The sequence below is a fragment of the Scleropages formosus genome, chromosome 19, assembly GCF_900964775.1.
Source record: "Scleropages formosus chromosome 19, fSclFor1.1, whole genome shotgun sequence".
In the NCBI taxonomy this organism is placed as follows: Eukaryota; Metazoa; Chordata; class Actinopteri; order Osteoglossiformes; family Osteoglossidae; genus Scleropages; species Scleropages formosus.
In genome coordinates this window covers 25945417-25967777 of record NC_041824.1, presented here as the reverse complement: position 1 = coordinate 25967777, position 22361 = coordinate 25945417, and the positions used below count along the sequence as shown (strand labels likewise).

At 46.7% G+C, this 22361-nt stretch overlaps 1 protein-coding gene and 1 long non-coding RNA gene across 7 annotated transcripts; both read left to right on the top strand.

The window, feature by feature from the left end:
* The first annotated feature begins 6 nt into the window (after positions 1-6).
* Positions 7-4783, top strand: LOC114909161 (uncharacterized). 4 transcript variants are annotated; one of them, XR_003797136.1, is made up of 5 exons: positions 7-1738; positions 1849-2031; positions 2806-2936; positions 3247-3384; positions 3588-4783. It is a non-coding gene; the product is annotated as an uncharacterized LOC114909161 (long non-coding RNA). The 4 variants fall into 4 exon arrangements; XR_003797135.1 differs by having other exon boundaries at positions 3585-4783; XR_003797134.1 differs by having other exon boundaries at positions 3251-4783.
* A 3995-nt stretch (positions 4784-8778) lies between these two features.
* LOC114909160 (cyclin-dependent kinase 6-like) lies at positions 8779-16469 on the top strand. 3 transcript variants are annotated; one of them, XM_029246186.1, is made up of 8 exons: positions 8779-11287; positions 13385-13607; positions 14251-14383; positions 14790-14957; positions 15180-15289; positions 15385-15435; positions 15642-15774; positions 16256-16469. In XM_029246186.1, exons 2-8 carry the CDS (start codon positions 13393-13395, stop codon positions 16331-16333), a joined length of 888 nt encoding a protein of 295 aa, XP_029102019.1. In that variant the 5' UTR covers positions 8779-11287; positions 13385-13392; the 3' UTR covers positions 16334-16469. The 3 variants fall into 3 exon arrangements, with proteins under 3 accessions (XP_029102019.1, XP_029102020.1, XP_029102018.1); XM_029246185.1 differs by lacking the exon at positions 8779-11287 and having other exon boundaries at positions 12857-13607; XM_029246187.1 differs by lacking the exons at positions 8779-11287; positions 15385-15435 and having other exon boundaries at positions 12854-13607.
* The last annotated feature ends 5892 nt before the right edge of the window (positions 16470-22361 follow it).

Genomic DNA, 22361 nt, shown 5'->3' with positions numbered 1-22361 from the left:
CGCGCACTTAGCATGCGCCTCTAGACGTATGTAAGGAGTGTGTTTTGGATGCTCGGGGAGACTCCCTTAAGTCCAGCACAGGGGACGAGGGACTCTCTCTCCAGCTGGGGAGAGACAAAGTAAGATACTCTCTCCTAGCTTGGGTCCTTTGTTTGAGTCATGTCGAATTTCTTCCGCAAGACACATCCGGGTTTCGGTATTGCCATGACGATGCAAACTCAAAGTCGCTCGCGGTTCAATTAACACTCTGTTATCCATTTCTAGTTCATATGCCCGCATGATATAATTCCTTTCTTCTTAAGTACACATCCGTTTGCCACAGTGTCATAAGGCAGGCGACACCTTGTTGTTGGAACAACACTTGGGAGTTTTTAGTGTATTCTGGCTTCACAGTTAAACTGAAAGGCATTACTGAAAAATGTAAGAACCAAGCGTTACTGTGGTGTTTCTCTTCATTTACACTTCCTTTAGCCATTCTGCTAAGTTTAGCCCCAGTGCGTGGCCTAATGGATAAAGCACTGGCCTCCTAAGACAGGGATTGTGGGTTTGAGTCCCATCTGGGGTGAATAGGATGTGTTGGTAGTGGTCTCCTCAGTGTCTGGGGAGGGTGGGAAAAAACAACAACAAGCCAAAAAGGTTATGGAGTGGATGTGTTGATATGGGTGTGGTTGGTATGAGGATCAGCACCTTCAAGTTCGAATCCATGCTTCTCTCATGGAAAAAGGTTGTGTTGCCCCCTTCATTCAGGTGAGGGGAGAAAATTTGCTCCAGGTGGAGGAGTTTAAGCATCTTGGAGTCTTATTCACAAGTGAGGTGGGAGCGGTTGCTGTACTGGACTGTGGTGGTGAACGGGGGAGGTGAGCCGTAAGGCAAAGCTCTCTATTTGCCGGTCTTCTACGTCCCTCCAAACAGTTTGTCCCTGTTTTAGAAGTCTGCCGGGGCGCATTCTAAAGGTTAAAATTTCTTTGTGTTTTGTTTTCCTTATCAATGTTTCTCCATTGCGTTAAACGGACAGCATATATTTTCTGAACGTCTTAACTCTTACATCACTTTAGAACATATTAAGCACTTGAAAATATTGACTACTTGAACATATTTTCACACCACACTTGAACGAACAATTTCTCACACCACATTTCCGCCTTTGAGCATGAAACGTTCACACGACATGCTTGCATATGGTCCCCCTCGTTGTCATCTTGTAACAGGAGATTATTCCGGTACCACGCTGCTATGGTGTTTACAGGTGAGTCGATGCCTTCAACCTTAAATGCCCAAATCTTTCCATTCTGAGTTTCCTGTCTTCCCCAGTGATATATGCGGAACTCAATCCCATTTGTACCACCTACTTTGGGCCGGGATCAGAACGAAAGAGGCTGCAGCGGGGCACTTTGTCAGGAACAAATCCGACATAATGATTCTCTCTTCCTCAAGTTTGTTTGCCGGAAACTCATGCGACTCTTGTCGATACTCTACGGTTTCTTTGGCAAAGAAGCGTGCTGTGCAGTGCAACCGTGTGGGCTGTGTCAAGTTGGGAGGCACCTTTACCTCACCGCAGCGCGTCATCATCCAGCAGCCAAGCGGTGTACTGCGATAACACCTGCAGAGACAACAGTCCCAATACTGGAGATGCGATGTTGCCACCTTCTTCGGTCACAGTGACAGTTGCCCCGAGCTTCGCAAGCAGGTCGCGGCCCAGCAGCTTCACCGGACAGCGGTTACTAAGGAGAAACGAACGGTTAGTCACAGCAATGTCTTCTGTCACTCCCACGCACAGTGGGTCTGTTTTTTTGAGGTTTTGTGTTATTCCTGATGCTCCCATGAGGCAGATCCGGTTTCCATTTGCAGGAACCCCGGCATCTCCTGTCTTCTAATAGTGGATCTCGTCGCCCCTGTGTCCACCAGGAAGGGAAACACACTAAAAAAAGTGGTTAATGTCATCTTGATTGCCTTAACTGTTTGCCTTTTAAAGCCCACGGGAGACACTTGGTAGCGTCGCGGTCAGTGCTGCTGCCTCTTGACCTGAAGTTGGTAGGTTTGAATCTCAGCTACTGCTACAGTTCCCTTGAGCAAAGTACCTACCCTCGATTACTCTGATGAAATTCTTCAGCTATGTAAATGGCTGAAGAGGTATCTTAAAATGGTAAGATCCTTTGGAGGAAAGTCCCTACCGCATTAATAAATGTGACTAGTTAGAAGCAAATAGGTTATGAAAAATTTTATTGAAGCACTATTGTAGGAAACCTCCATCCATCCATCCATCCATCTTCCTCCGCTTATCCGGGACCGGGTCGCGGGGGCAGTAGTCCAAGCAGAGCCCCCCAGGTTTCCCTCTCCCCGCACACCTCCTCCAGCTCCTCTGGGGGAACCCCAAGGCATTCCCAGGCCAGCTGGGAGACGTAGTCTCTCCAACGTGTCCTGGGTCTGCTGCCCCGAGGCCTCCTCCCAGTGGGACATGTATTGTTTTTTATATATATATATATGAGTATACGTATGGCTACAGCAAAGCCCTTCTGTCATCTGCCTCACTTTAGAACTATTTTTCTGTTAATTTTTCGGTTTGTGAGCCTGAACTTAAACATGACATATAACTTCCAATTTTTAGCACTCTTGATAAAGATGAACAAAAAAAGACTTAAATAATATTTTTAAAAAGTCTCATTCAGAATTTTAAATGACTTCATTGAACTTGTGCCAGTATTGTAAAATGTATTGGTATAGCTGTGTATCCTTTGCAGGATCTTTGGCGTTTCTCTTCATTTTACTATGGTTTTGATTCTCATTGAATGATCTTATATCTCAAAGGAAAGCCAAACGAGATGAGACTGTAGCCAATTTCAAGAAAACAGAGAATCTTGTACCAGAGGCTCTTCTAAGGCAAGCATTCAACATTATCCCAGTAACAGCAGAAACTAAGTTGCAGAAATACAGTGTGGGTACGTACTTTTTTTTTCTCTTTTTAAAAGCTTCACATCAGTTAAGTACATTCACTGGACCAGCACAGATAATGATTGGTTTAGGGGATGAGGGTAAGAATTTTAAGTCATTCTAGATACAAAGGATGATGAGGTGATGTTGATCAGAAGAAATGCAGAACCGTGGTTTTACATATGATTCAGTTGATGGTTCCCACTGTCACTGTACTTCACATTCCTTACTGGCCAAACAGAACCACTCACAGAAACATTTTTCTTTTTTCTGGTCTTCCACCAATTTGCCAAACCCAACTCTGTTTACCAACCCAAGGCAGACTGTCACAGCTCTAGACAGAAGAGAAGTCGGGCTTTACCGGAATGATCCGCAAGCCTCTGACAATTGATTTGAGTGTCTCCATTGTTCAGGAGAGCTTTCGTCAAGATGAGCACATCACCAGAGGCCATGCAGGTAGGTGTCTTTCATTGCTCCATTGCCAGTCTCTGGAGTCTTTTTTTCTGACCCCACCCATAGTGTTATGGATTTCGGTCAACATACCACTGGAGTGGTCATGTTGTTCTCCTTTAAGATTTAGGAATTAGACCCTTCTGTCCAAATGCCTTTGCCATACAAGACTGCAAAACTACATTTTTCTTGTTCTCTCTGATTAGCAGAAGGCTGTGAATCTTGCAGTGCAACATCTGGAAGAACAGATGAACTCGTTTCTTCTGCGTGCAGAATGTTGCGTAAGGGTTTCTTAAAGAAGTGGGCCGTCCGCATTGTTGACACAGAAGTCTCACAGAGGGACCTGGTTCACGAGCCAGCATTATTAGCACTCAATCATAGAACCACGTTGAAGTTTTGGAAGATTAACTTGACAGTTCCTGTCTTTAATTGCTACAGAGTTTAGAAAGGTCTTCTGATTGTTCTTTCCCAACTTGCAGGCCAAGTTCTGGGACAGAACAAATGAACCCCTCCAGTTGAGGTGTACACCATCACGCGTGAAAAACCTGGGCCATTCCCAGAAATCATCCTAGTTATTAACAAATGATATACGATCGGAGCGGCACCACGTCTCTAACCACCTGTTAAAAGACACCAATCTACTGTACACCATGTCCCCCATGAAGAGTCTAGGTAAAGGACCAGACACTATTAGATTACGACATTTCCTTTTGGCCTTGTTACACATAGAAATAAATCGGCTCTTTAACACCTCAGACTGCTGATAACGAATATCATTACCACCAACATGCACCATCATAGTCGACACGGCATTATCGGCCAGAGAACTGACGCGAGCCTTCATGTCGGACTCACGTGCGCGTGAGAAAAACTTTACCTTTACATTTACATTTCGATTCCCAGGCCCCCGGACCTTAACATAAATGGCTATGAGTTTTACCTCACTTTGTTTTTTTGGCTGTGGAGAATAACTTTCTCTGTAGATCTGTTTGATCGTACTGTCTAAGAAACAGGAAGGTGCAGGGTTTTTGGTGGCTTATCTGCCATCCCCGCAGGGTGATGCAGAGATTTTGTTTCAAATTGTTTTATACCAGATAGTCCAGAATAGGCTTTTCCTTGAAGACGTCGGCAGCCCCTGGGGAGGGCGAGAGACCATCACTGGCAGTGAGGATGATGGCTGGAAGGATACAGGCTTTGAAGAATACGCGCGCATTTCTTTTGTTTGTGAGATCGTCTTCAGACTCTGGGACTTCCAGCAGAGGACATTGTCATTGTCCTTTTTCGATGTCACGCTGGCGACCGATGAATGTTATCAGAGGGTGTTGGAGACTATAGGGTGAGTGCAAAGCATTCCAAGCTGCTCCCCTACTCCATGGAGCCACTCTGAAGGACAGATAGAAGAGTTGTTACAGCATAAATGCAGTAACCAAGCAGGACTCCTACCCCCTGCTGCACATTGATGATGCGTTGAACTGCATCGCGGGGTCACAGTGGTTCAGCTCCCTGGACCTGTGGAATGGCTACTGGCAGGTCGATTTGGCGCCGGAGGCCCGGGAGAAGATGGTGTTCATCCCGGATGGGGCCTCTGGCACTTCATGGTCATGCCTTTCGGCCTCTGTAACGCGGTTGCCACCTTCAAGCGGCTGATAGAGCAGGTCCTGTCGGATGTGCCCAGGAGCCAGTGCATTTTCTACCTTGACGACTTGCTGGTGCACGCCTCCTCCTTTGAGTCCGCGCTGGTGAATTTGAAGGAGGTTTTTCACTGCCGTCCGCTAAGGGCACCCCGTTCGAGTGGACCTCCGAGTGCGCAGCCGCTTTTCACCTGAGGGAGGCTCTGACGTCTGCCCCCATCCTGTCTCTCCCGATCCCGGGGAAGGCTTTCATTGTGGACACAGACAAATCAAATCAAATCAAGCTTTATTGTCACATCATCGTCAACATAACATGTAGAGAAGAGTGAAAATCTTTAGAGCAGCTCCAGAAAATGCGGTACTGAGAGTATGTCATAAGTTACGTTAAAACACAGTATATATACAAATTGTATTCGCAAAATATACAACAGAAACATAAATAAATAAATAATGAACATAAACTATCTATATGTATGTACAAAAAATACAGAGAAATAAAACAGCGGATTTGATTTTTGCTCTCAGTCCTGCGTATTTAACAGTCTAATGGCCCGAGGAAAGAAACTGTCCCTCAGCCGACTTGTGCGGGACTGGATGCTCCGGTACCGTCTACCTGAGGGGAGTAGGTAGAACAGTCCGTGACTGCGGTGGCTGGGGTCGTTAATGATCTTACGTGCCTTCCTCAAACACCGCCTGTTGTAGATATCCTGGAGGGAGGGAAGCTCAACCCCCACAATGTGTCTGGCTGCCCTCACCACCCTCTGGAGAGACCTGCGGTTGAGGCCAGTGCTGTTACCATACCAGGAGGTGATACAGCCAGTAATAATGCTCTCCACTGCGCAGGTGTAGAAGGTTTTGAGGATGTTTTGTTCATCCTCAACTTTCTCAGCTGTCTGAGGAAGAAGAGGTGCTGATGGGCCTTCTTTACCACTGCATCAGTGTGACTGGTCCATGTGAGATCCTCAGCGATATGGACACCGAGAAACTTAAAGCTGGTGACCTGCTCCACCGGTGTCCCGCTGATGGTGATGGGGGTGTGTTCCCTCTCCTGTCTCCTGATGTCCACGATGACCTCCTTGGTCTTGGTGGTGTTGAGTAAGAGGTGGTTCTCCTGACACCAATGTGTCAGTGTGCACCTCCTCCCTGTAGGCCGCCTCATCGCTGTCAGTGATCAGGCCTACAACCGTCGTGTCATCAGCAAACTTCACGATGGCATTGGAGCTGTGCGTAGCTACACAGTCATGAGTGTAGAGGGAGTATAGGAGAGGGCTCAGAACGCAGCCCTGCGGGGCACCGGAGAGGAGATGTTGCAGCCTATTCTGACCACCTGACGCCTGCCAGTTAAAAAGTCCAGTATCCAGCTGCACAGGGAGTTGTTCAGACCCAAAGCCTGGAGCTTCACACTGTGCTTGGAGGGAACAATGGTGTTAAATGCTGAACTGTAATCTACGAACAACATTCTCACGTAAGTGTTCGCTTTCTCCAAGTGGGAAAGAACAGTGTGGAGAGTGAAGGCAATGGCATCGTCTGTGGAGCGGTTGTTCCTGTAGACAAACTGGAGAGGGTCTAATGAGGCAGGCAGCACAGAGCAAATATAGTCTCTAATCAATCTCTCCAGGCACTTAATGACTATGGAGGTCAGAGCAACAGGGTGCCAGTCATTTAAACATGTAATTTTTGATTGTTTTGGGACAGGCACAATGGTTGATGTTTTAAAACACAGTGGGACGACTGAGTGGGAGAGGGAGAGGTTAAAAATGTCCGTAAACAGACCCGCTAACTGGACCGCACATGCTCTGAGCACTCGGCCCGGAATGCCGTCTGGACCCGCAGCTTTATGAGTCTTCACCCGACGGAAGAATCGGGCTACATCCGCTACAGAGACAGAAAGTGGACTAACCTCTGCAGCCGCGGGAGCTCTCTCTGTGCTGATGGTATTGCCCGCCTCAAAACGAGCATAGAAAGTGTTCAGCTCGTCAGGTAAAGAGGCAGCAGTGTCCGCAGGGTGGTTATTTTTCTTTTTAAAATATGTGATGTTGTTAAGCCCCTGCCACAGACTTCTGGCATTGTTGAAGTTGAAATATCCCTCTACTTTGACTCTTTACTGGTGTTTGGCGGATCTGATGGTTGAGCGGAGGGTGTACTCCTCCACACTTCCAGAGCTGAATGCTGAGGTTCGTGGTCTTAAAGCTGCCCGGACCTCGCTATTGAACCACGGTTTCTGCTTCGGGTAATCCCAAATTGTTTTGGTCGGGACCACGTCGTCTATGCACTTCCGGATGAAACGCGCGACAGTATCTGCGTAGGCGTCGACGTCACCGTCGGAAGCGGACCTGAACATCTCCCAGTCGACGTGATCGAAACAGTCCTGTAACACAGAGTCTGACTGGTCTGACCAGCAGCGGATCGTCCTGAGGGTGGGCGCTTCTCGCTTCAGCTTCTGCCTGTAGGCAGGGAGGAGCAGCACAGAGCAGTGGTCTGATTTGCCGAAGGGTGGGTGGGGCAGGGACTTGTAGCCGTTCGGGAAGGGGGGAATAGCAGCAGTCTAGGACCCGGTCCTCCCGTGTGTTGCAGGTTACGTGCTGGTGAAGTTTGGGCGCTCTTGTTCTGAGGTCAGCTCTATTAAAGTCCCCAGTAACAATAAACGCGGCCTCAGGGTGCGCGGTTTCCTGCTCGCTGATCCTCCCGTACAGCTCCTTGAGCACCTGCTCCGTGTCGGCCTGGGGGGGATGTAGACAGCTGTGATGATAACCGCTGTAAACTCCCTCGGTAACCAATATGGCCAACACAGAAGCATGAGGTATTCCAGGTCAGGGGAGCAGAAGGACTTGATGAGATGTATGTTCCTCCGGTCACACCACGAGTTGTTCACCATGAAACACACACCTCCCCCTCTACTCTTCCCCGAGAGCTCTCTCATCCGGTCCGCGGGGGGCGTCGAGAAGCCCACGGGCTCGATGGCCGAGTCCGGAACCTCTCCGGACAGCCAGGTCTCTGTGAGACAGATCACACAGCAGTCCCTCGTCTCTCGCTGGTAACTAATCCGCGCCCCCAGTTCGTCGAGCTTGTTCTCCAGAGACTGTACGTTGGCCAGCAGAATGGTGGGTAATGGAGGACGGAAGGCCCGCTGTCTCAGTCGTACGAGGACGCCGGCTCTCTTCCCCCTTCTCCGGCTGCGTTTCTGTCGGCGCCACTGGGTCTCCCAGACAGAGGGCTCTGCTCCATTGTTTGTAAACAGAGCGTCGGCGTTTAGGAAATTAAAGTCTGGTTTACGGTGAGCAACCGAATGGCCTATTCTTATAAGTGTATCTCTGTCATACATTATTAAACTAACTACTTCTACTACTAAAAACAAATACACAAACACACACACTTTCTGAACCGCTTATCCCATATGGGGTCGCGGGGAACCGGAGCCTACCCGGCAACTCAGGGCGTAAGGCCGGTCCGCCACAAGGCACCCCAAGCAGGACTTGAACCCCAGACCCACCAGAGAGCAGGACCTGGTCCAACCCACTGTGCCCCCACACTACTAAAAACAATAAATAAATAGCTAAAATAGTTAAAATGAACAAAAAACTGCATTGCTGTGCTGGAGCATGCAACACGGCAGCCATCCTTGGCGCCATCTTGAACCTTTCTTTCCTTTCCTTGATTTGATTTGATTTTTGATCGGCTGGAGGAGTGGCACGGGACCACGGACGAGACCTGCACCCTGCTGGCGGCAGACATGGTGAGCAATGGGGGGGGGGGGTCCGCTGATGACATGGAGCTGTTCTGCCAGGCCCAGGAAGCCGATCCAGAGATGGCGGTGGTGTGGGTCTTCCTACAGTCGGGGCAACGCCTGCCCTGGACTGCTGTGATCCTGCACGGCCCCACCGTCAAGTCATACTGCTCATAGTGGGACAGCCTCGCCTTGAGAGGGGGGTTGTTGTATTGGCGTTGGGAGGGGCCGGTGCACAGCCAAGTCCTGTGTTGCAGGGAGTGCATGGACCTGTCGGCGTAGGGCACTTTGGTGTGATGAAGACGCTGCACCGGCTGTGCCAGCAGTTTCACTGGGTGGGGTGCCGTCAAGATGTGGAGCTGTTCGTGCACTGTTGCAATACCTATGCGGTGCGTAAGGGCCCCAGCGACCGGTCGCACGCCCCCCTGTAACGGCTTCGGTTGGGCGCCCCGATGGAGTGGGTGGGCATAGACTTGCTGGGACCCCTTCCCTGCACTGATCAGGGGAACCGCTACGTGCTCGTGGCCATCGACTATTTTACCAAGTGGCCTGAGGCATACGCAGTCCCGGGACCAGAATGCTGCGACCTCGGCAGAGTGGTTGGGGGAAGAGATGTTCCTCCATTTCAGAGCACCGGAGGAGCTGCACAATGACCAGGGCAGAAACTTTGAGTCACAGGTCATGAAAGCGGTGTGTGATCGGCTGGGGGGTGCAGAAGACGCGCACCACGCCCCTTCACCTGCAGAGCGATGGTCTGGTGGAGCGTTTCAACTGGACGTTCATCACACAGTTGTCTGCGCTCACCTCCCGACGACAGCGTGACTGGGAAAGACACCTGCCTCTGGTCCTGTGGGCATGCCACTCTGCCGTCGAGGAGTCTACCGGCTGCACCCCCGCCCTGCTTATGTTCGGATGCGAGCTGAGGACTCTGTTGGACTTAGCTTTCAGCAGCCCCCTGGAGCCTGAGATGAGGGGTGAACCAAGCCCGGAGTACCTTTGGCAACTGCAGCAACTGCAACCCTGCACACTTTCACAAGGTGCCATCTGACAGAGGCGGGGGGCGGCAGAAGTGGGCATACGACATACAGTGTCACGGGTGCCCCCTGGCCCCAGGAGATCAAGTGTGGGTCTACAACCCCCGGAGGAAACGCAGGCTTTGCCCTAAGTTCATGGACAGTTGAGTAGGTCCCAGCGTCATCCTAGACCAGCTGTCAGATCTTTGTCAAGCCCCAGAAGAACTCGAGTTCCTCTTCTCTCGACCAAGGCCTTATACAAGGCCCTGTGCTTAAGGAGGGTCTCTGCCTCGACCCCGGCCGCCGTGGTCTTACTCCACTTTACAGCATGGCTGTAATGAGCGGTCCGTGTCGCGGCATTTGGCCTGGTGTTGGACCAGGACTTCATCAACTTGCATCGGAAGGGCCAACCAAAGACGCACGAAGTAGTGGTGGGGATGCTGGATCGGAGCTGCCAGTCGGTTAAATAACTGGGAGAGGTAGAGACAATCCAGCTTAATGGGAATATCAAACACATCCCTCCCTCCCTCTTCCTTTGGAAGATGCATGACCTCCCTCCTCACGTACTCATCTCTGCCCCCCCAGACAAGGTTGAAAATGTCCTTTGTAAGGGCTTTCTGTATTGTGCGAGGCAAGGGGTACATCTGCACAAGGTAGAGCAACGTGGAGAGGATGTTCACCTTCAGCACAAATGTTTTCCCTATTAAGGAGAGGCACATTGTCCTCCACAAACCCATTTTCCGCCTGGCTTTAGTCAAACGTTTTAATCTGAGAAAGGGGAAAAAAAAAATATATGGAGAAAGAGAGGCACAGCACCTTGTAGCATTGACCCAGCTCTTTGACTCAAGCTCAGTGTGTGTGGATTTTGCATGTTCTCCCCATATTCCTTTGAGTTTTCTCTGGGTCTCTGGTTTCTTCCATCACTCCAAGGATGTGTTTCAGCTCAACTGATGTCTCTACATTGCCCTACATGTGTGTGATTGCCTTGTGATGGACTGCTGTCCCATCCAGGGTGGAGATGGTCCACTTCTGTCCATTTTAAAGAATATGATTCTGCACGCTGTAGCCTACTGTTGTGGGCTCAGTGTGTGAGGAGCAGTCATTTGCCACCGCGGCTGGCATGAGGGTGTGTCCTTACTCTTCAGGCACCACGGAGCCCCTGCATGAAGGTAATGAATTTACAGAAGGTTACAGTCCATACATTTGGATGGAGACAACAATGACAGCACCTGGCTGTAATTCATGTATAATAATTAAAGGCGCCAATGCCGAAGCAGCCTTACGTGTGTGATGCATATAACTCATGTAAGTGTGTGGAGCTTTGCGCACACTGACACAGTGCACATTTTTTATTTGCGCTGTTAATTTATTTATTTAATTTCTTTATTATTTTTTTCTTCATTATTCCTCGCGGAGCGGGAGCGTACGGCCACGTGAGCTTGCACCGCGCGTGTGCACCCCACGTTCATAAACGGTGTCAGTCGATGGCTTGACCTTCGTTGGAAAGAAAGTGAGCGCAGCACAAGTGACACGAATTAAACGTGAGTAGAAAAATGCAGCATACAGTCAAACTGGGCCAAGAGACAGCTACTTTACCACTGGTTATTGCACTTGTACTACTACTTTAGTTCGCTTTTATTGCCCATTCATATACGAGAAGTACTTTACAAATAAACGCAATTACTGCAGAGGTCTCTGCAGCGCTTCCAGAACTTTCTGACACACAGTTTTACCGTGCCGGCGCAAAGTGGGGTCAAATAAGCGCACTGGCCTGGGAGCGTGTGATAAATAATAATATATTTGCATTTATTGAAAGTCAAGTTTCACTTGTCACATACACACAACTATCCTTAGTACGACGTGCAGTGAAATGCTTTTTTCCGACTGTCCCCGTAATACAGACTAATAACACACACACACACACACACACACACACACACACACACGCTTTCTGAACCGCTTGTCCCATCGCGGGGAACCGGAGCCTAACCCGGCAACTCAGGGCATAGGGCAGCGGGGGAGGGGCCACACCCAGGACAGGACACTAGTCCGTCACAAGGCACCCCAAGCGGGACTCGAACCCCAGACCCACTGAAGAGCAGGACCCGGTCCAGCCCACTGCACCACCAGGCCCCTCGTATAACATAAATAAAGTAAGATAAAAGTATAATAGTAAAATAAAAATATAGTGATCTAAAAATGTGGAATAACAAAAATATAATAAAAATGTATTATAAATATACTGTAGTAGGACCAAGGGGAGCTTAAATAGCTCTGTGTAAATAGTTATTACTACTGTTCATGTCTGTACATAGTGTGGTATTCTGTTATGATTGGTTGTCTTATCGTTTAAGTGCAGTTTTCCACGAGGGGGATTCTGGGGGGTTTTAGAGGTGGCACCTCAACCGTCGGGGGTGGCAGGGGGCCTGGGAGTGATTTAGGGGGACTCTCCAGTGTTAAGCGGTACTGTTTGTTAAAACTTGTCTTTGTTAAAACTACTCAAAAGACATGAAGTTGGGGGGACAGTTGTTTTAAGTATGTTGGTGTGGGGAAGGCATGGGTCAGTTATATTTTTTGAAGCCAGAAAGGGGATTGTTATGGGAAAGACTTTGTCTTGACAATGTATTTTATGTAATGGTTGCTTAGTGATTTTGTTGACCAACTGTAGGAAAATAGTGTTGGGTTTGTTTGATTGTGGATTTTTAATGTATTGTTTTGGTTGTGTGTATTATTATTATTATTATTGATAACTTTATTAAATAAAGTTTGGGAAAAAAAAGATATGAAGTTTTATACTACAACTTAGAAGTGTTTTATGTGTTTTGAAGGATTTATGTGACATGATGACTTGGGTTGAGCTGGTATTGGGGGACAGTCCTTTCGTGGATATGTTTGTGTGGGGAAGACATGGGTCAGTTATATTTTTTGAAACCAGGAAGGGGGATTGTTATGGGAAAGACTTTGTCACTGTCTTGATAATGTATTTTATGTAATGGCTATTTAGTAAGTTTTGTTGACCAACTGTAGGAAAAATGGTTTTGGGTTCGTTTGACTGTGGATTTTTTGATGTTTGTTTTTGGTTGTGTATTTTATTGATCACATTATTAAATAAGGTTTAATTAAAAAAAAAAAAAAAAAAAACATGACTTCATCTAGATGTTTGACTGCTAGGCCATATTAAGTCTTATTTATCCTGTTATGTTATAGTTCCCAGGTGCTGCCTTGCCATCAAAACATGCAGTAAATTTGTCATTTTAGTACTCTACAGCTGTTTCAGAACAAAGGATAGCAAATGCTTACCAGTTTTGACTCTTCCCAGTTGTTTTTCTTGGGTTAGCCTTAGTCTGTTTACCAGTGGTAATTTTTTTGTCAGGCTGAGATGTTTAAAATTGAGTGGAAAACCTAGGTAGTTTGTATTAAAATATTAATGTGTGCAGCCCTGATTGCTTATTTGTTAAACTGTTGAACTTCAGGTTCAAGTACAGTCACTGGTGCAATCTTGGGAACAAGTTGAGAATTTAATTCATTTAACAGGAGCTTTTCTTCACAGCAACATACCTCTTACAAAAAGTACAATTTGTGCACTCAGTAATGTGGAGTAATACTAATGTGCTTGTGACCCCATGCCGAGGTGTAAGGGTACAACATGGAGGCCGGCCGCTACGAGGTCCTGGCTGCTGTGGGTGAGGGCGCCTCCGGACGCGTGTTCAAGGCACGCGAGACTGGCGGCTGCCAGCGCCGCGTGGCCCTCGAGAAGGTCAGGGTCCTCGAGCAGATGGAGGAAGGCGTGCCTGCCTTCGTGATCCGCGAGGTGAGACTGCTGCGCAAGTTGGAGGCCTTCGACCACCCCAACGTGGTCAAGTAAATCGAAAAACCCTCCTCATAGATGTTTTTATTGTCATGTTTATTGTTAATAATAAAAATAAGAAGAAGAAGAATATAAATAATTTCCATTATTTATCATTTAACTTCTGCTCCGTGTGATTTACAATGTTGAATAATCCAACTTGATTCATTTACACAGCTAGGAATTCTTGGTTCATTCAGGGTAGGTACCTTGGTCGAGCCTATTAAAGCAGGAGAATTGATTCGGACCTGGGACCTTAGCATTGCAGGGAAACGGCCCTAGCAATTACATGACCTGCTCACCACACATTACCATTTTCTGGGTTATATTTGCAGGTTATGTGAACCCTGTTGTAACCTGTAGGTTGTTTGTTCAAGCCCCACTTGGTGCTATTGCTGCAGTACTCTTGATCAAAGTATTTACTCTGAACTGACCTGCAAAAATACATAAGTGCTGTATCAGTGTATACATATTACAAGTCATTATGGATAATATTATAGTACAGTATAGTAATAATACAGCAAAGTATTACTGCCCTGTTTCTGGACAGTTAAAACCAGCTGTTGATCTCTGAGTGTAAGTAGAACTCTTTTCTATTTGTTTATTCAGGGTAAGACTGAGTTCTAAATTTATTAATTCATTTTACTTGTTTTCTAGGTTATTAGATGTTTCAGTTGAAGTCCAAAATCAGACCTCAGAGCTGACTTTAGTGTTTGAATATGTTGATCAAGATTTGTGTGCATTTCTTGCCTCGGTAGCAGAGACTGGTCTCAGCAGGTGGAAAATTAAGGTGAGATGTCCTTTTTGTCATAGTCCATGCAATATCAACTGTTAAACCTTTGATCCACAATAGTGTATGTCATTAATGTAATGTAATGTACCCATGTAATTTTCTGAAAACCATTATGTTATGTGAATTCAGTCTCCGTTATGTTAATACTGTTGTATTTCTTCATTTAGCTGATGCTTTTCTCCAAAGTGACTGAGGTTTTCATACTAAGCTACTCATTTACTCATTTATACACATTTCATTTTTAAAAACAAAAAAAGCTTACACACTCATGCACTTACATGGCTATGATTTGATTTACTGCACAGGTTTGGATCAGCCTGTCAGTTGGTACAGGTGTCCCTCCAGTTTCCTCCTTTCTGTAAAAGAAAAAGGTGTCCCCATGTATCTCCTCCTGTCCTCCCAGGACATAATGTTACAGCTGCTGCGAGGCCTAGACTTCCTTCACACCAACATGCTGGTGCACCGGGACCTGAAGCCGCAAAATGTGCTGGTCAGCAGCCACGGTGAGATCAAGATTGCGGATTTTGGTCTGGCGCGGATCTACAGCCACCACATGGCTCTCACGCCCATCGTAAGTCTGCACTGACTGGATCCTGACATGCTAGTGTTTTAACCCTAACAATTTGTACAAGTGAATATGTCACTGGACAGAAACTAAACTAAGTATTCTGCCTCCTAAACCCATCACCCTGTAATAAATTCATAACAAAGTCCTGTGGTCTTATGCAGCCTGACACATTCTTTGCTGTTCTCTAGATGATGACATCACTTCCTGTGGGTATGTGCTCCTCAGGTGGTGACCCTGTGGTACAGAGCTCCGGAGGTCCTGCTACACTCCGGCTACATGTCCTCCGTGGACATGTGGAGCACTGGCTGCATCTTCGCTGAGCTCTTCCTCCTCAGGTAGGGAGAGCACAGTAAACCACTGTACACCCCCCGCTGCATCACGGAGACACGCTTGCGTGTAACACACATCTGGCTGCACTTCTTTTTGGCAGACCCTTGTTTTGCGGCTATTCTGACATACAGCAGCTCCAGAAAATCATAGAGTAAGTCACTACATGTCCTCTTTCATAGTGAGATGGTTTCATGGTCAGCGATGCTTTGTAGCTTTGCAGGCTGGGGGTATCAATGCTGACAGAGTAACTTAGGGTTAAATTGGGTTAAGGTTAAGAGTCACATTGCGTTAAGGTTAGAGTCAAATTAGGTGTTCCCAGATAGCTCGAGTGTGTAACTCCTCCTTGTTGGTCCTCAGTGTGATCGGCCTGCCTGCACAGGAGGACTGGCCTACCGAGAGCCCCATCCCGTACCCTGCCAACTGGAAGAGTGGTAATACCTTAAATCAGCTGCTGCCGAACTTGCACCAGGAAGAGAGGGACTTGCTCTTAGTAAGTTTTAATGGGTGCGAGTCTTGCAATAGTGTGTAAAGTAGGAGATGGAAGTATTTTTTTTTTTTTTTGGAAATCAGAGCAATGGTCTTCCTATTAGTGAATTGGTCACTGATTGACGGTACTTTGGGATTGGCATATCCGCATCTACACTCCTTGGGATGTTGGTGAAATGCCCTGTTGGATTCTGAGTTAATGAGAATGACTTTGTTTCTAAATCAGAATTCACAGCCCTTTCCTGCCAGGGTGTGATGGGGGGAACCAGTTTAAAGGCAGCTGGAATACCTCACTAGCCCAGCGCTGTGAGAAAAGGCTAAGTTGGTAACAGTCCATTTGATCGAGGGCCTAAGTTCTGGACTGGAGATCCTGATGTACTGTAAGCCACGAGAAACAGGCTTGAGGACCACTGCAGGGATACAGGTTTCTTTGTAGGGGTGTGTTGGAACAGGGGATTGACTGTGTTTTGTCGGTGTGCCCACAGCAGTTTCTGGCCTTTAACCCATCCAAGCGTGTCTCAGCCTTTGAGGCTTTGAGACACACCTTCCTGGCTGAGCAGTAGCACCGCTACCCAGGGACCCTATGGCTGCTGAAGAGCTGGCGGAATAGCGGTTAATTCACGGCGGTACCTTCGCTCGAAGGAGATGAGGACTGTTGCCAGTTGTTCACTTCAATAAAAGTGTTATTTCCTTTGTGAATGTCTCAGTTTTTACTTGAGGGCAGAAGATTCACATCCTACCTGTGTTCATCTCAGAGATGTGCAACATGACGGTAACTGGTACTGTTCCAGAGTTTAGGTGCTCAATATCTAAAGGTGTGCCCGCCTACTGGGGTCTTACTGATCAGAGGTACCAACTTAGATTTTCTGAAATAGCCCAACATTTCTTAAGATGACATTGTAGCATGCTGTGCTCTGGGTATGGATGGGGCAAAGAAGGGCGCACAGAAGGAGTTCATTCGGAACGTTTATTGGAACACCAACAGGCAGTGAGAGATTTTTTCTTTCATTTTCCTATGGATCAGAATGGATTACTAGCCCACCGAAGGTGTCTGGCTCCACACACTGTCCAACTCAACAGGTAAAAATTTCTTCATCATTTCCGGTTACTAAATTCTTTATTGAATAAATAAATCCCAAAAACTGTCAAATTCAAGTTTTGTCACGTACACAACCATACTTAGTACAACGTGCAGTGAAATGCTTTTCCGACTGTCCATGGTACATACTCATAGTAAGATAAAAATACACACACACACAGTTCCACTGTGCCCCCCCCCCCAAATAAAATAGCAATTAAAATCATACTACAGGAAAAAAAGAAATATAATGAAAATATAATAGAAATGAACAGAAGAATAATAATATGTATGAGGGGACATATACAAAACAGATGTATTCAAGTATGTGAACAAAGTGAATGTAAACTCCAATACACACACACACACACACACACACACACATTTTCAGAACCGCTTGTCCCTTACGGGGTCACGGGGAACCGGAGCCTACCCGGTAACACAGGGCGTAAGGCCGGAGGGGGAGGGGACACACCCAGGACGGGACGCCAGTCCGCCACAAAGCACCCCAAGCAGGACTCGAACCCCAGACCCACCGGAGAGCAGGACTGCAGTCCAACCCACTGCACCACCGCACCCCCTAAACTCCAATATTAAAGATTAAATCAGAAAAAAGTACGTGTGCAATGTTGTGGAAAAAAATGCTATGCAATATTCGGCTGAGGTAGTGATTATTGTTTATTCAAGTCCAGTCTCTACTCCATGGTGCTTTCCTGGTCAAGAGCCCGGATGGCCTGCGGGAAGAAGCTCCTCCTCATTCTCTCTGTGTTGGCCTTCAGGAAGCAAAAATGCTTCCCTGTCTGCAGCAGGGTGAAAAGTTAGTTTTTCGCATCTCCTCAAGTTTTATGCCGTTATTTATTTTGCATCAGTCATTTTTCTTTTGCACTTAAATGGGAGTTGTAGCTTAAGCATACAAATGTTATTGCTGCACAGAAGTGTTATTGTTGCTGCTGACTTGCAACACACACACACACACACACACACACACACACACACACACACACAGACTTCAGTTGCTCATCCTCCAGTAGATCAGAGAGCAGCTTCACTCCTGAGTCTCCTGGGTGATTGTAGCTCAGATCCAGTTCTCTCAGGTGTGAACAGGGGTTTGAACGCAGAGCTGAAGCCAAAGAAGCGCAGCCTCTCTCTGTGACACAACAGCCAGAGAGTCTGTAGAGAGACACACATACACATTAAACACTGCATTCTCCCTGATACACACTTCAATGGTCATTTACACTGTTTATTTCCCAGTAGTTCTGACCTTAGTATCTCCAGTTTACAGTGTTTGTTCCCCCAAGTCCAGCAGAGAGTATCTTCACTCCTGAATCTTGTAGGTCATTGTCACTCAGGTGTGAACAGGAGTTTGCGGTGAGAACTGAGGCCAGAGCTTAACAGGATCGCTCTGTCAGTCCACACTGGTTCAGCCTTAACAAGACAATATTTGGACAGATATTTTATGCCAAAAATATTTAATTTATGAAGTATTGGAAGTTTACACATCTGCAAGGTGCCTCGTTATGTTATACTGTTTCCTTAACACTAGTTGAATGGTGTGGTGCAAACAACCTGTCCCTCAATGTGAGTAAGACAAAGGAGGTTGTGATGGACTTCAGGAAGTTGACCACCCCCCACTGACCATCGACAGCTCGACTGTGGAGAGAGTCAGCAGCACTAAATTCCTGGGAGTGCACATTACAGAAGACCTCACCTGGACCACCAACACTACATCACTCTCCAAGAAGGCGCAACAGCGGCTCCACTTCCTGCGCCGACTTAAAAGAGCAAGTCTCCCTCCTCCAATCCTCACCACATTCTATAGGGGAACAATTGAGAGTGTGCTAACCAGCTGCATCACTGTCTGGTACGGGAACTGCAGTGCAGCAGACCGCAAGACCCTACAGCGGACAGTGAACACAGCTGCAAAGATCATCGGTGCCCCTCTCCCCTCCATTCTGGACATTTTCCTTGCACGATGCTCCAGAAAGGCCACCAGTATCGTGAAAGACCCCACTCATCCCTCTCACAGTCTCTTCCAGCTCTTGCCATCAGGAAGACGGTATCGGAGCATCAGAGCCCACTCTGCCAGACTGCTCAACAGCTTTTTCCCCCAGGCTGTGAGAGCCCTCAATTGCAATCACCTTGCCACCCTCTGAAACCTCATCCACAACCTTAGCTCCTGAAACCAGGATCCACTCTCCCCCCCCCCCCCAACCCACCACATCACACGCACCACATGTAAACTGTTGGATACCTCCTGTGGAAACACACTTTTCCTTTCCATATGCAAACCAACTGTTTTTTCTTTTCTCTATATGCACCAGACACTTTCTTATAAAACCTCCAATGTTACAAGGACTTAACAAGATAACACAAATGTTTACTTGTGAATGCACTACAAATCATATTGCACTATTCCTTCTTAAATACCTCTGTTGCACAAATATGTACTTGTGAATGCACTACAAATCATATTGCACTATTCCTTCTTAAGTACCTCTACTGCACAGTTATTATGTAAGTACTTGTATTGTATAGTTAACTGTTTATAGTATATGTATATTTGCACTAATTTCAGATTATCGACTTAGTAAATTAGTTATGTAGGTCTAAAAGCTGTCCTTAGGTCTAGTGTTGCATGTTTATATTTATGCTTATTTTACACAGCACCGTGGTCCTGCGAGACACGACATTTCGTCCCACTGTATGTCCACACATGTAGTGGAATGACAATAAAGCTTGACTTGACTTGACTTAATTTAAACATTCACTTTCAGAAAATTAAGTTCCAAAATTTAACATTGACAATTAGAAACATTAAAAAAAAGATGACATTTTTGGGAAAGAAAGTACTGCATTCATTTACAAAGAAATGGATTTGTATTTTACTGTTAGTTCCTTATGACTAATCTGAACTACCATTAGACCAGAGTACTTACAGAGCTGTTCTGGAGACCTTGACCACTGGCAGCAGCCTCAGAAGGCCTTCCTCTGATCTGACGTATTTCTTCAGATCAAACACATCCGGTTCCTTGTCTGACATCAGTAACACAAAGGCCAGAGCTGACCACTGTTCAGGTGAGAGGTGTTTGGCTGAAAGATTTCCTGAGCTCAGGTAACTTTGGACTTCCTCCACTAGACAATTGTCATTGAGTTCATTAAGACAGTGGAGTAGATTGATGGTTCTCCTCTTCTTGATGTACTGTACTGTCTTGTCAGTATCAAATGATCTGATTCTTCTCTTTGTAAGTAGCCCTTGTAACAGACTCTGACTGGAATCCATTGAAAGGTTAAGAAGGAAGTGGCGATAGAGGTCGAAGTGTCCCTTCTTGCTCTGTAAGGCCTGATCCACTGAATTGTTCAGAAATTCAGACCAAGTTTCTCTTTGGTTTGCAGTTTGTTCAAAAACACTGGGTTTTTTTGTTTCTGTTTATACAGAAACAAAACAGCAAAATACTCCTGAACACTCAGATGCACAAAGCAGTAAACCTTCCTCTGGTTTAACCCACACTCCTCTTTGAAGATTTCTGTACACACTCCAGAGTACACTGAAGCTTCACTGACATCAATGTCACACTCTTCCAGATCTTCGTTAATCAGTTTCAGCTGCTTTGGTGTTAATGAAATTAACAACAGGTGCACTAGAGGGGCAACAATGAGACGACCCCCAAAACAGGAATGGTTTTACAGGTGGAGGCCACTGACATTTTTTCCCCTCCTCATCTTTTCTGACTGTTTTTCACTAGTTTTGCATTTGGCTATGGTCAGTGTCACTACTGGTAGCATGAGGCGATACCTGGACCCTACAGAGGTTGCACAGGCAGTCCAACTCCTCCAGGATGGCACATCAACACGTGCCATTGCCAGTTTGCTGTGTCTCCCAGCACAGTCTCAAGAGCATGGAGGAGATTCCAGGAGACAGGCAGTTACTCTAGGAGAGCCGGACAGGGCCGTAGAAGGTCCTTAACCCATCAGCAGGACCGGTATCTGCTCCTTTGTGCAAGGAGGAACAGGATGAGCACTGCCAGAGCCCTACAAAATGACCTCCAGCAGGCCACTGGTGTGAATGTCTCTGACCAAACAGACTTCATGAGGGTGGCCTGAGGGCCTGACGTCCTCTAGTGGGCCCTGTGCTCACTGCCCGGCACCATGGAGCTCAATTGGCATTTGCCATAGAACACCAGAATTGGCAGGTCCGCCACTGGCGCCCTGTGCTTTTCACAGATGAGAGCAGTTCACCCTGAGCACATGTGGCAGACATGAAAGGGTCTGGAGAAGCCGCGGAGAACACTATGCTGCCTGTAACATCGTTCAGCATGACCGGTTTGGTGGTGGGTCAGTGATGGTCTGGGGAGGCATATCCATGGAGGGACACACAGATCTCTACAGGCTAGACAATGGCACCCTGACTGCCATTAGATATTGGGATGAAATCCTTGGACCCATTGTCAGACCCTATGTTGGTGCAGTGGGTCCTGGGTTCCTCCTGGTGCACGACAATGCCCGGCCTCATGTGGCAAGAGTATGCAGGCAGTTCCTGGAGGATGAAGGAATTGATACCATTGAATGGCCCCCACACTCGCCTGACCTAAATCCAATAGAACACCTCTGGGACGTTATGCTTCGGTCCATCCGACGCCGCCAGGTTGCACCTCAGAGTGTCCAGGAGCTCAGTGATGCCCTGGTCCAGATCTGGGAGGGAATACCGCAGGACACCATCCGTAGTCTCATTAGGAGCATGCCCCGACGTTGTCAGGCATGCATACAAGCACGTGGGGGCCATACAAACAGTAGTTTAGTACCAGTAAACAGAGTACCATTTTGAGTTGCTGCAATGAAATTTCAGCAAAATGGAATAGCCTGCCACATCATTTTTTCACTTTGATTTTTGGGGTGTCCTTGAATTCAGCCCTCTGTAGGTTGATAATTTTCATTTCCATCAAACGATGTGGCATCCTTTCGTTCCGAACATATTACCCAGTCCATATCAGTATAGATATCCAGCATGATTTTTTTCACCATTGCGATCTGATGATGTGTTTTCAAAGTGTTCCTTTAATTTTTTTTTAGCAGTGTATTACAGACCATTTAAAGCGAACAGAAGGAAATAAATGTTATGTTTATTATAGTTTTTGTTGTATTTTTGTATCATTCATTTTGTTTTACAGACCTTTTTTTTTGCATTATTGCCTATCTTGGCCAGATATTTGTGATTAAAAGTTTCTTCAGATGTTCCTCTTTTTTTGGTATATTTAAGCCGCACGAGACTGTAAAGAGAGACAAAAAGTTCTTATTCTTCCCCAAGGTAACTGTGAGATCCTTCTTGTTCATGGTCCTCAGAATGTACAGTGTGATCTTCATAGCCCTCTCTCTGCCACACATCTTCTGGATCTCAGATTCACTGTCGAGATCATTGTGATCCTGAGGCTCAAAGCATGCTGGATAATCCTGACTCAGATTCCTCTTGAACTTGTTCAATTAATCTCTCAGGAACTTCACAGCTTTGTCCTCAA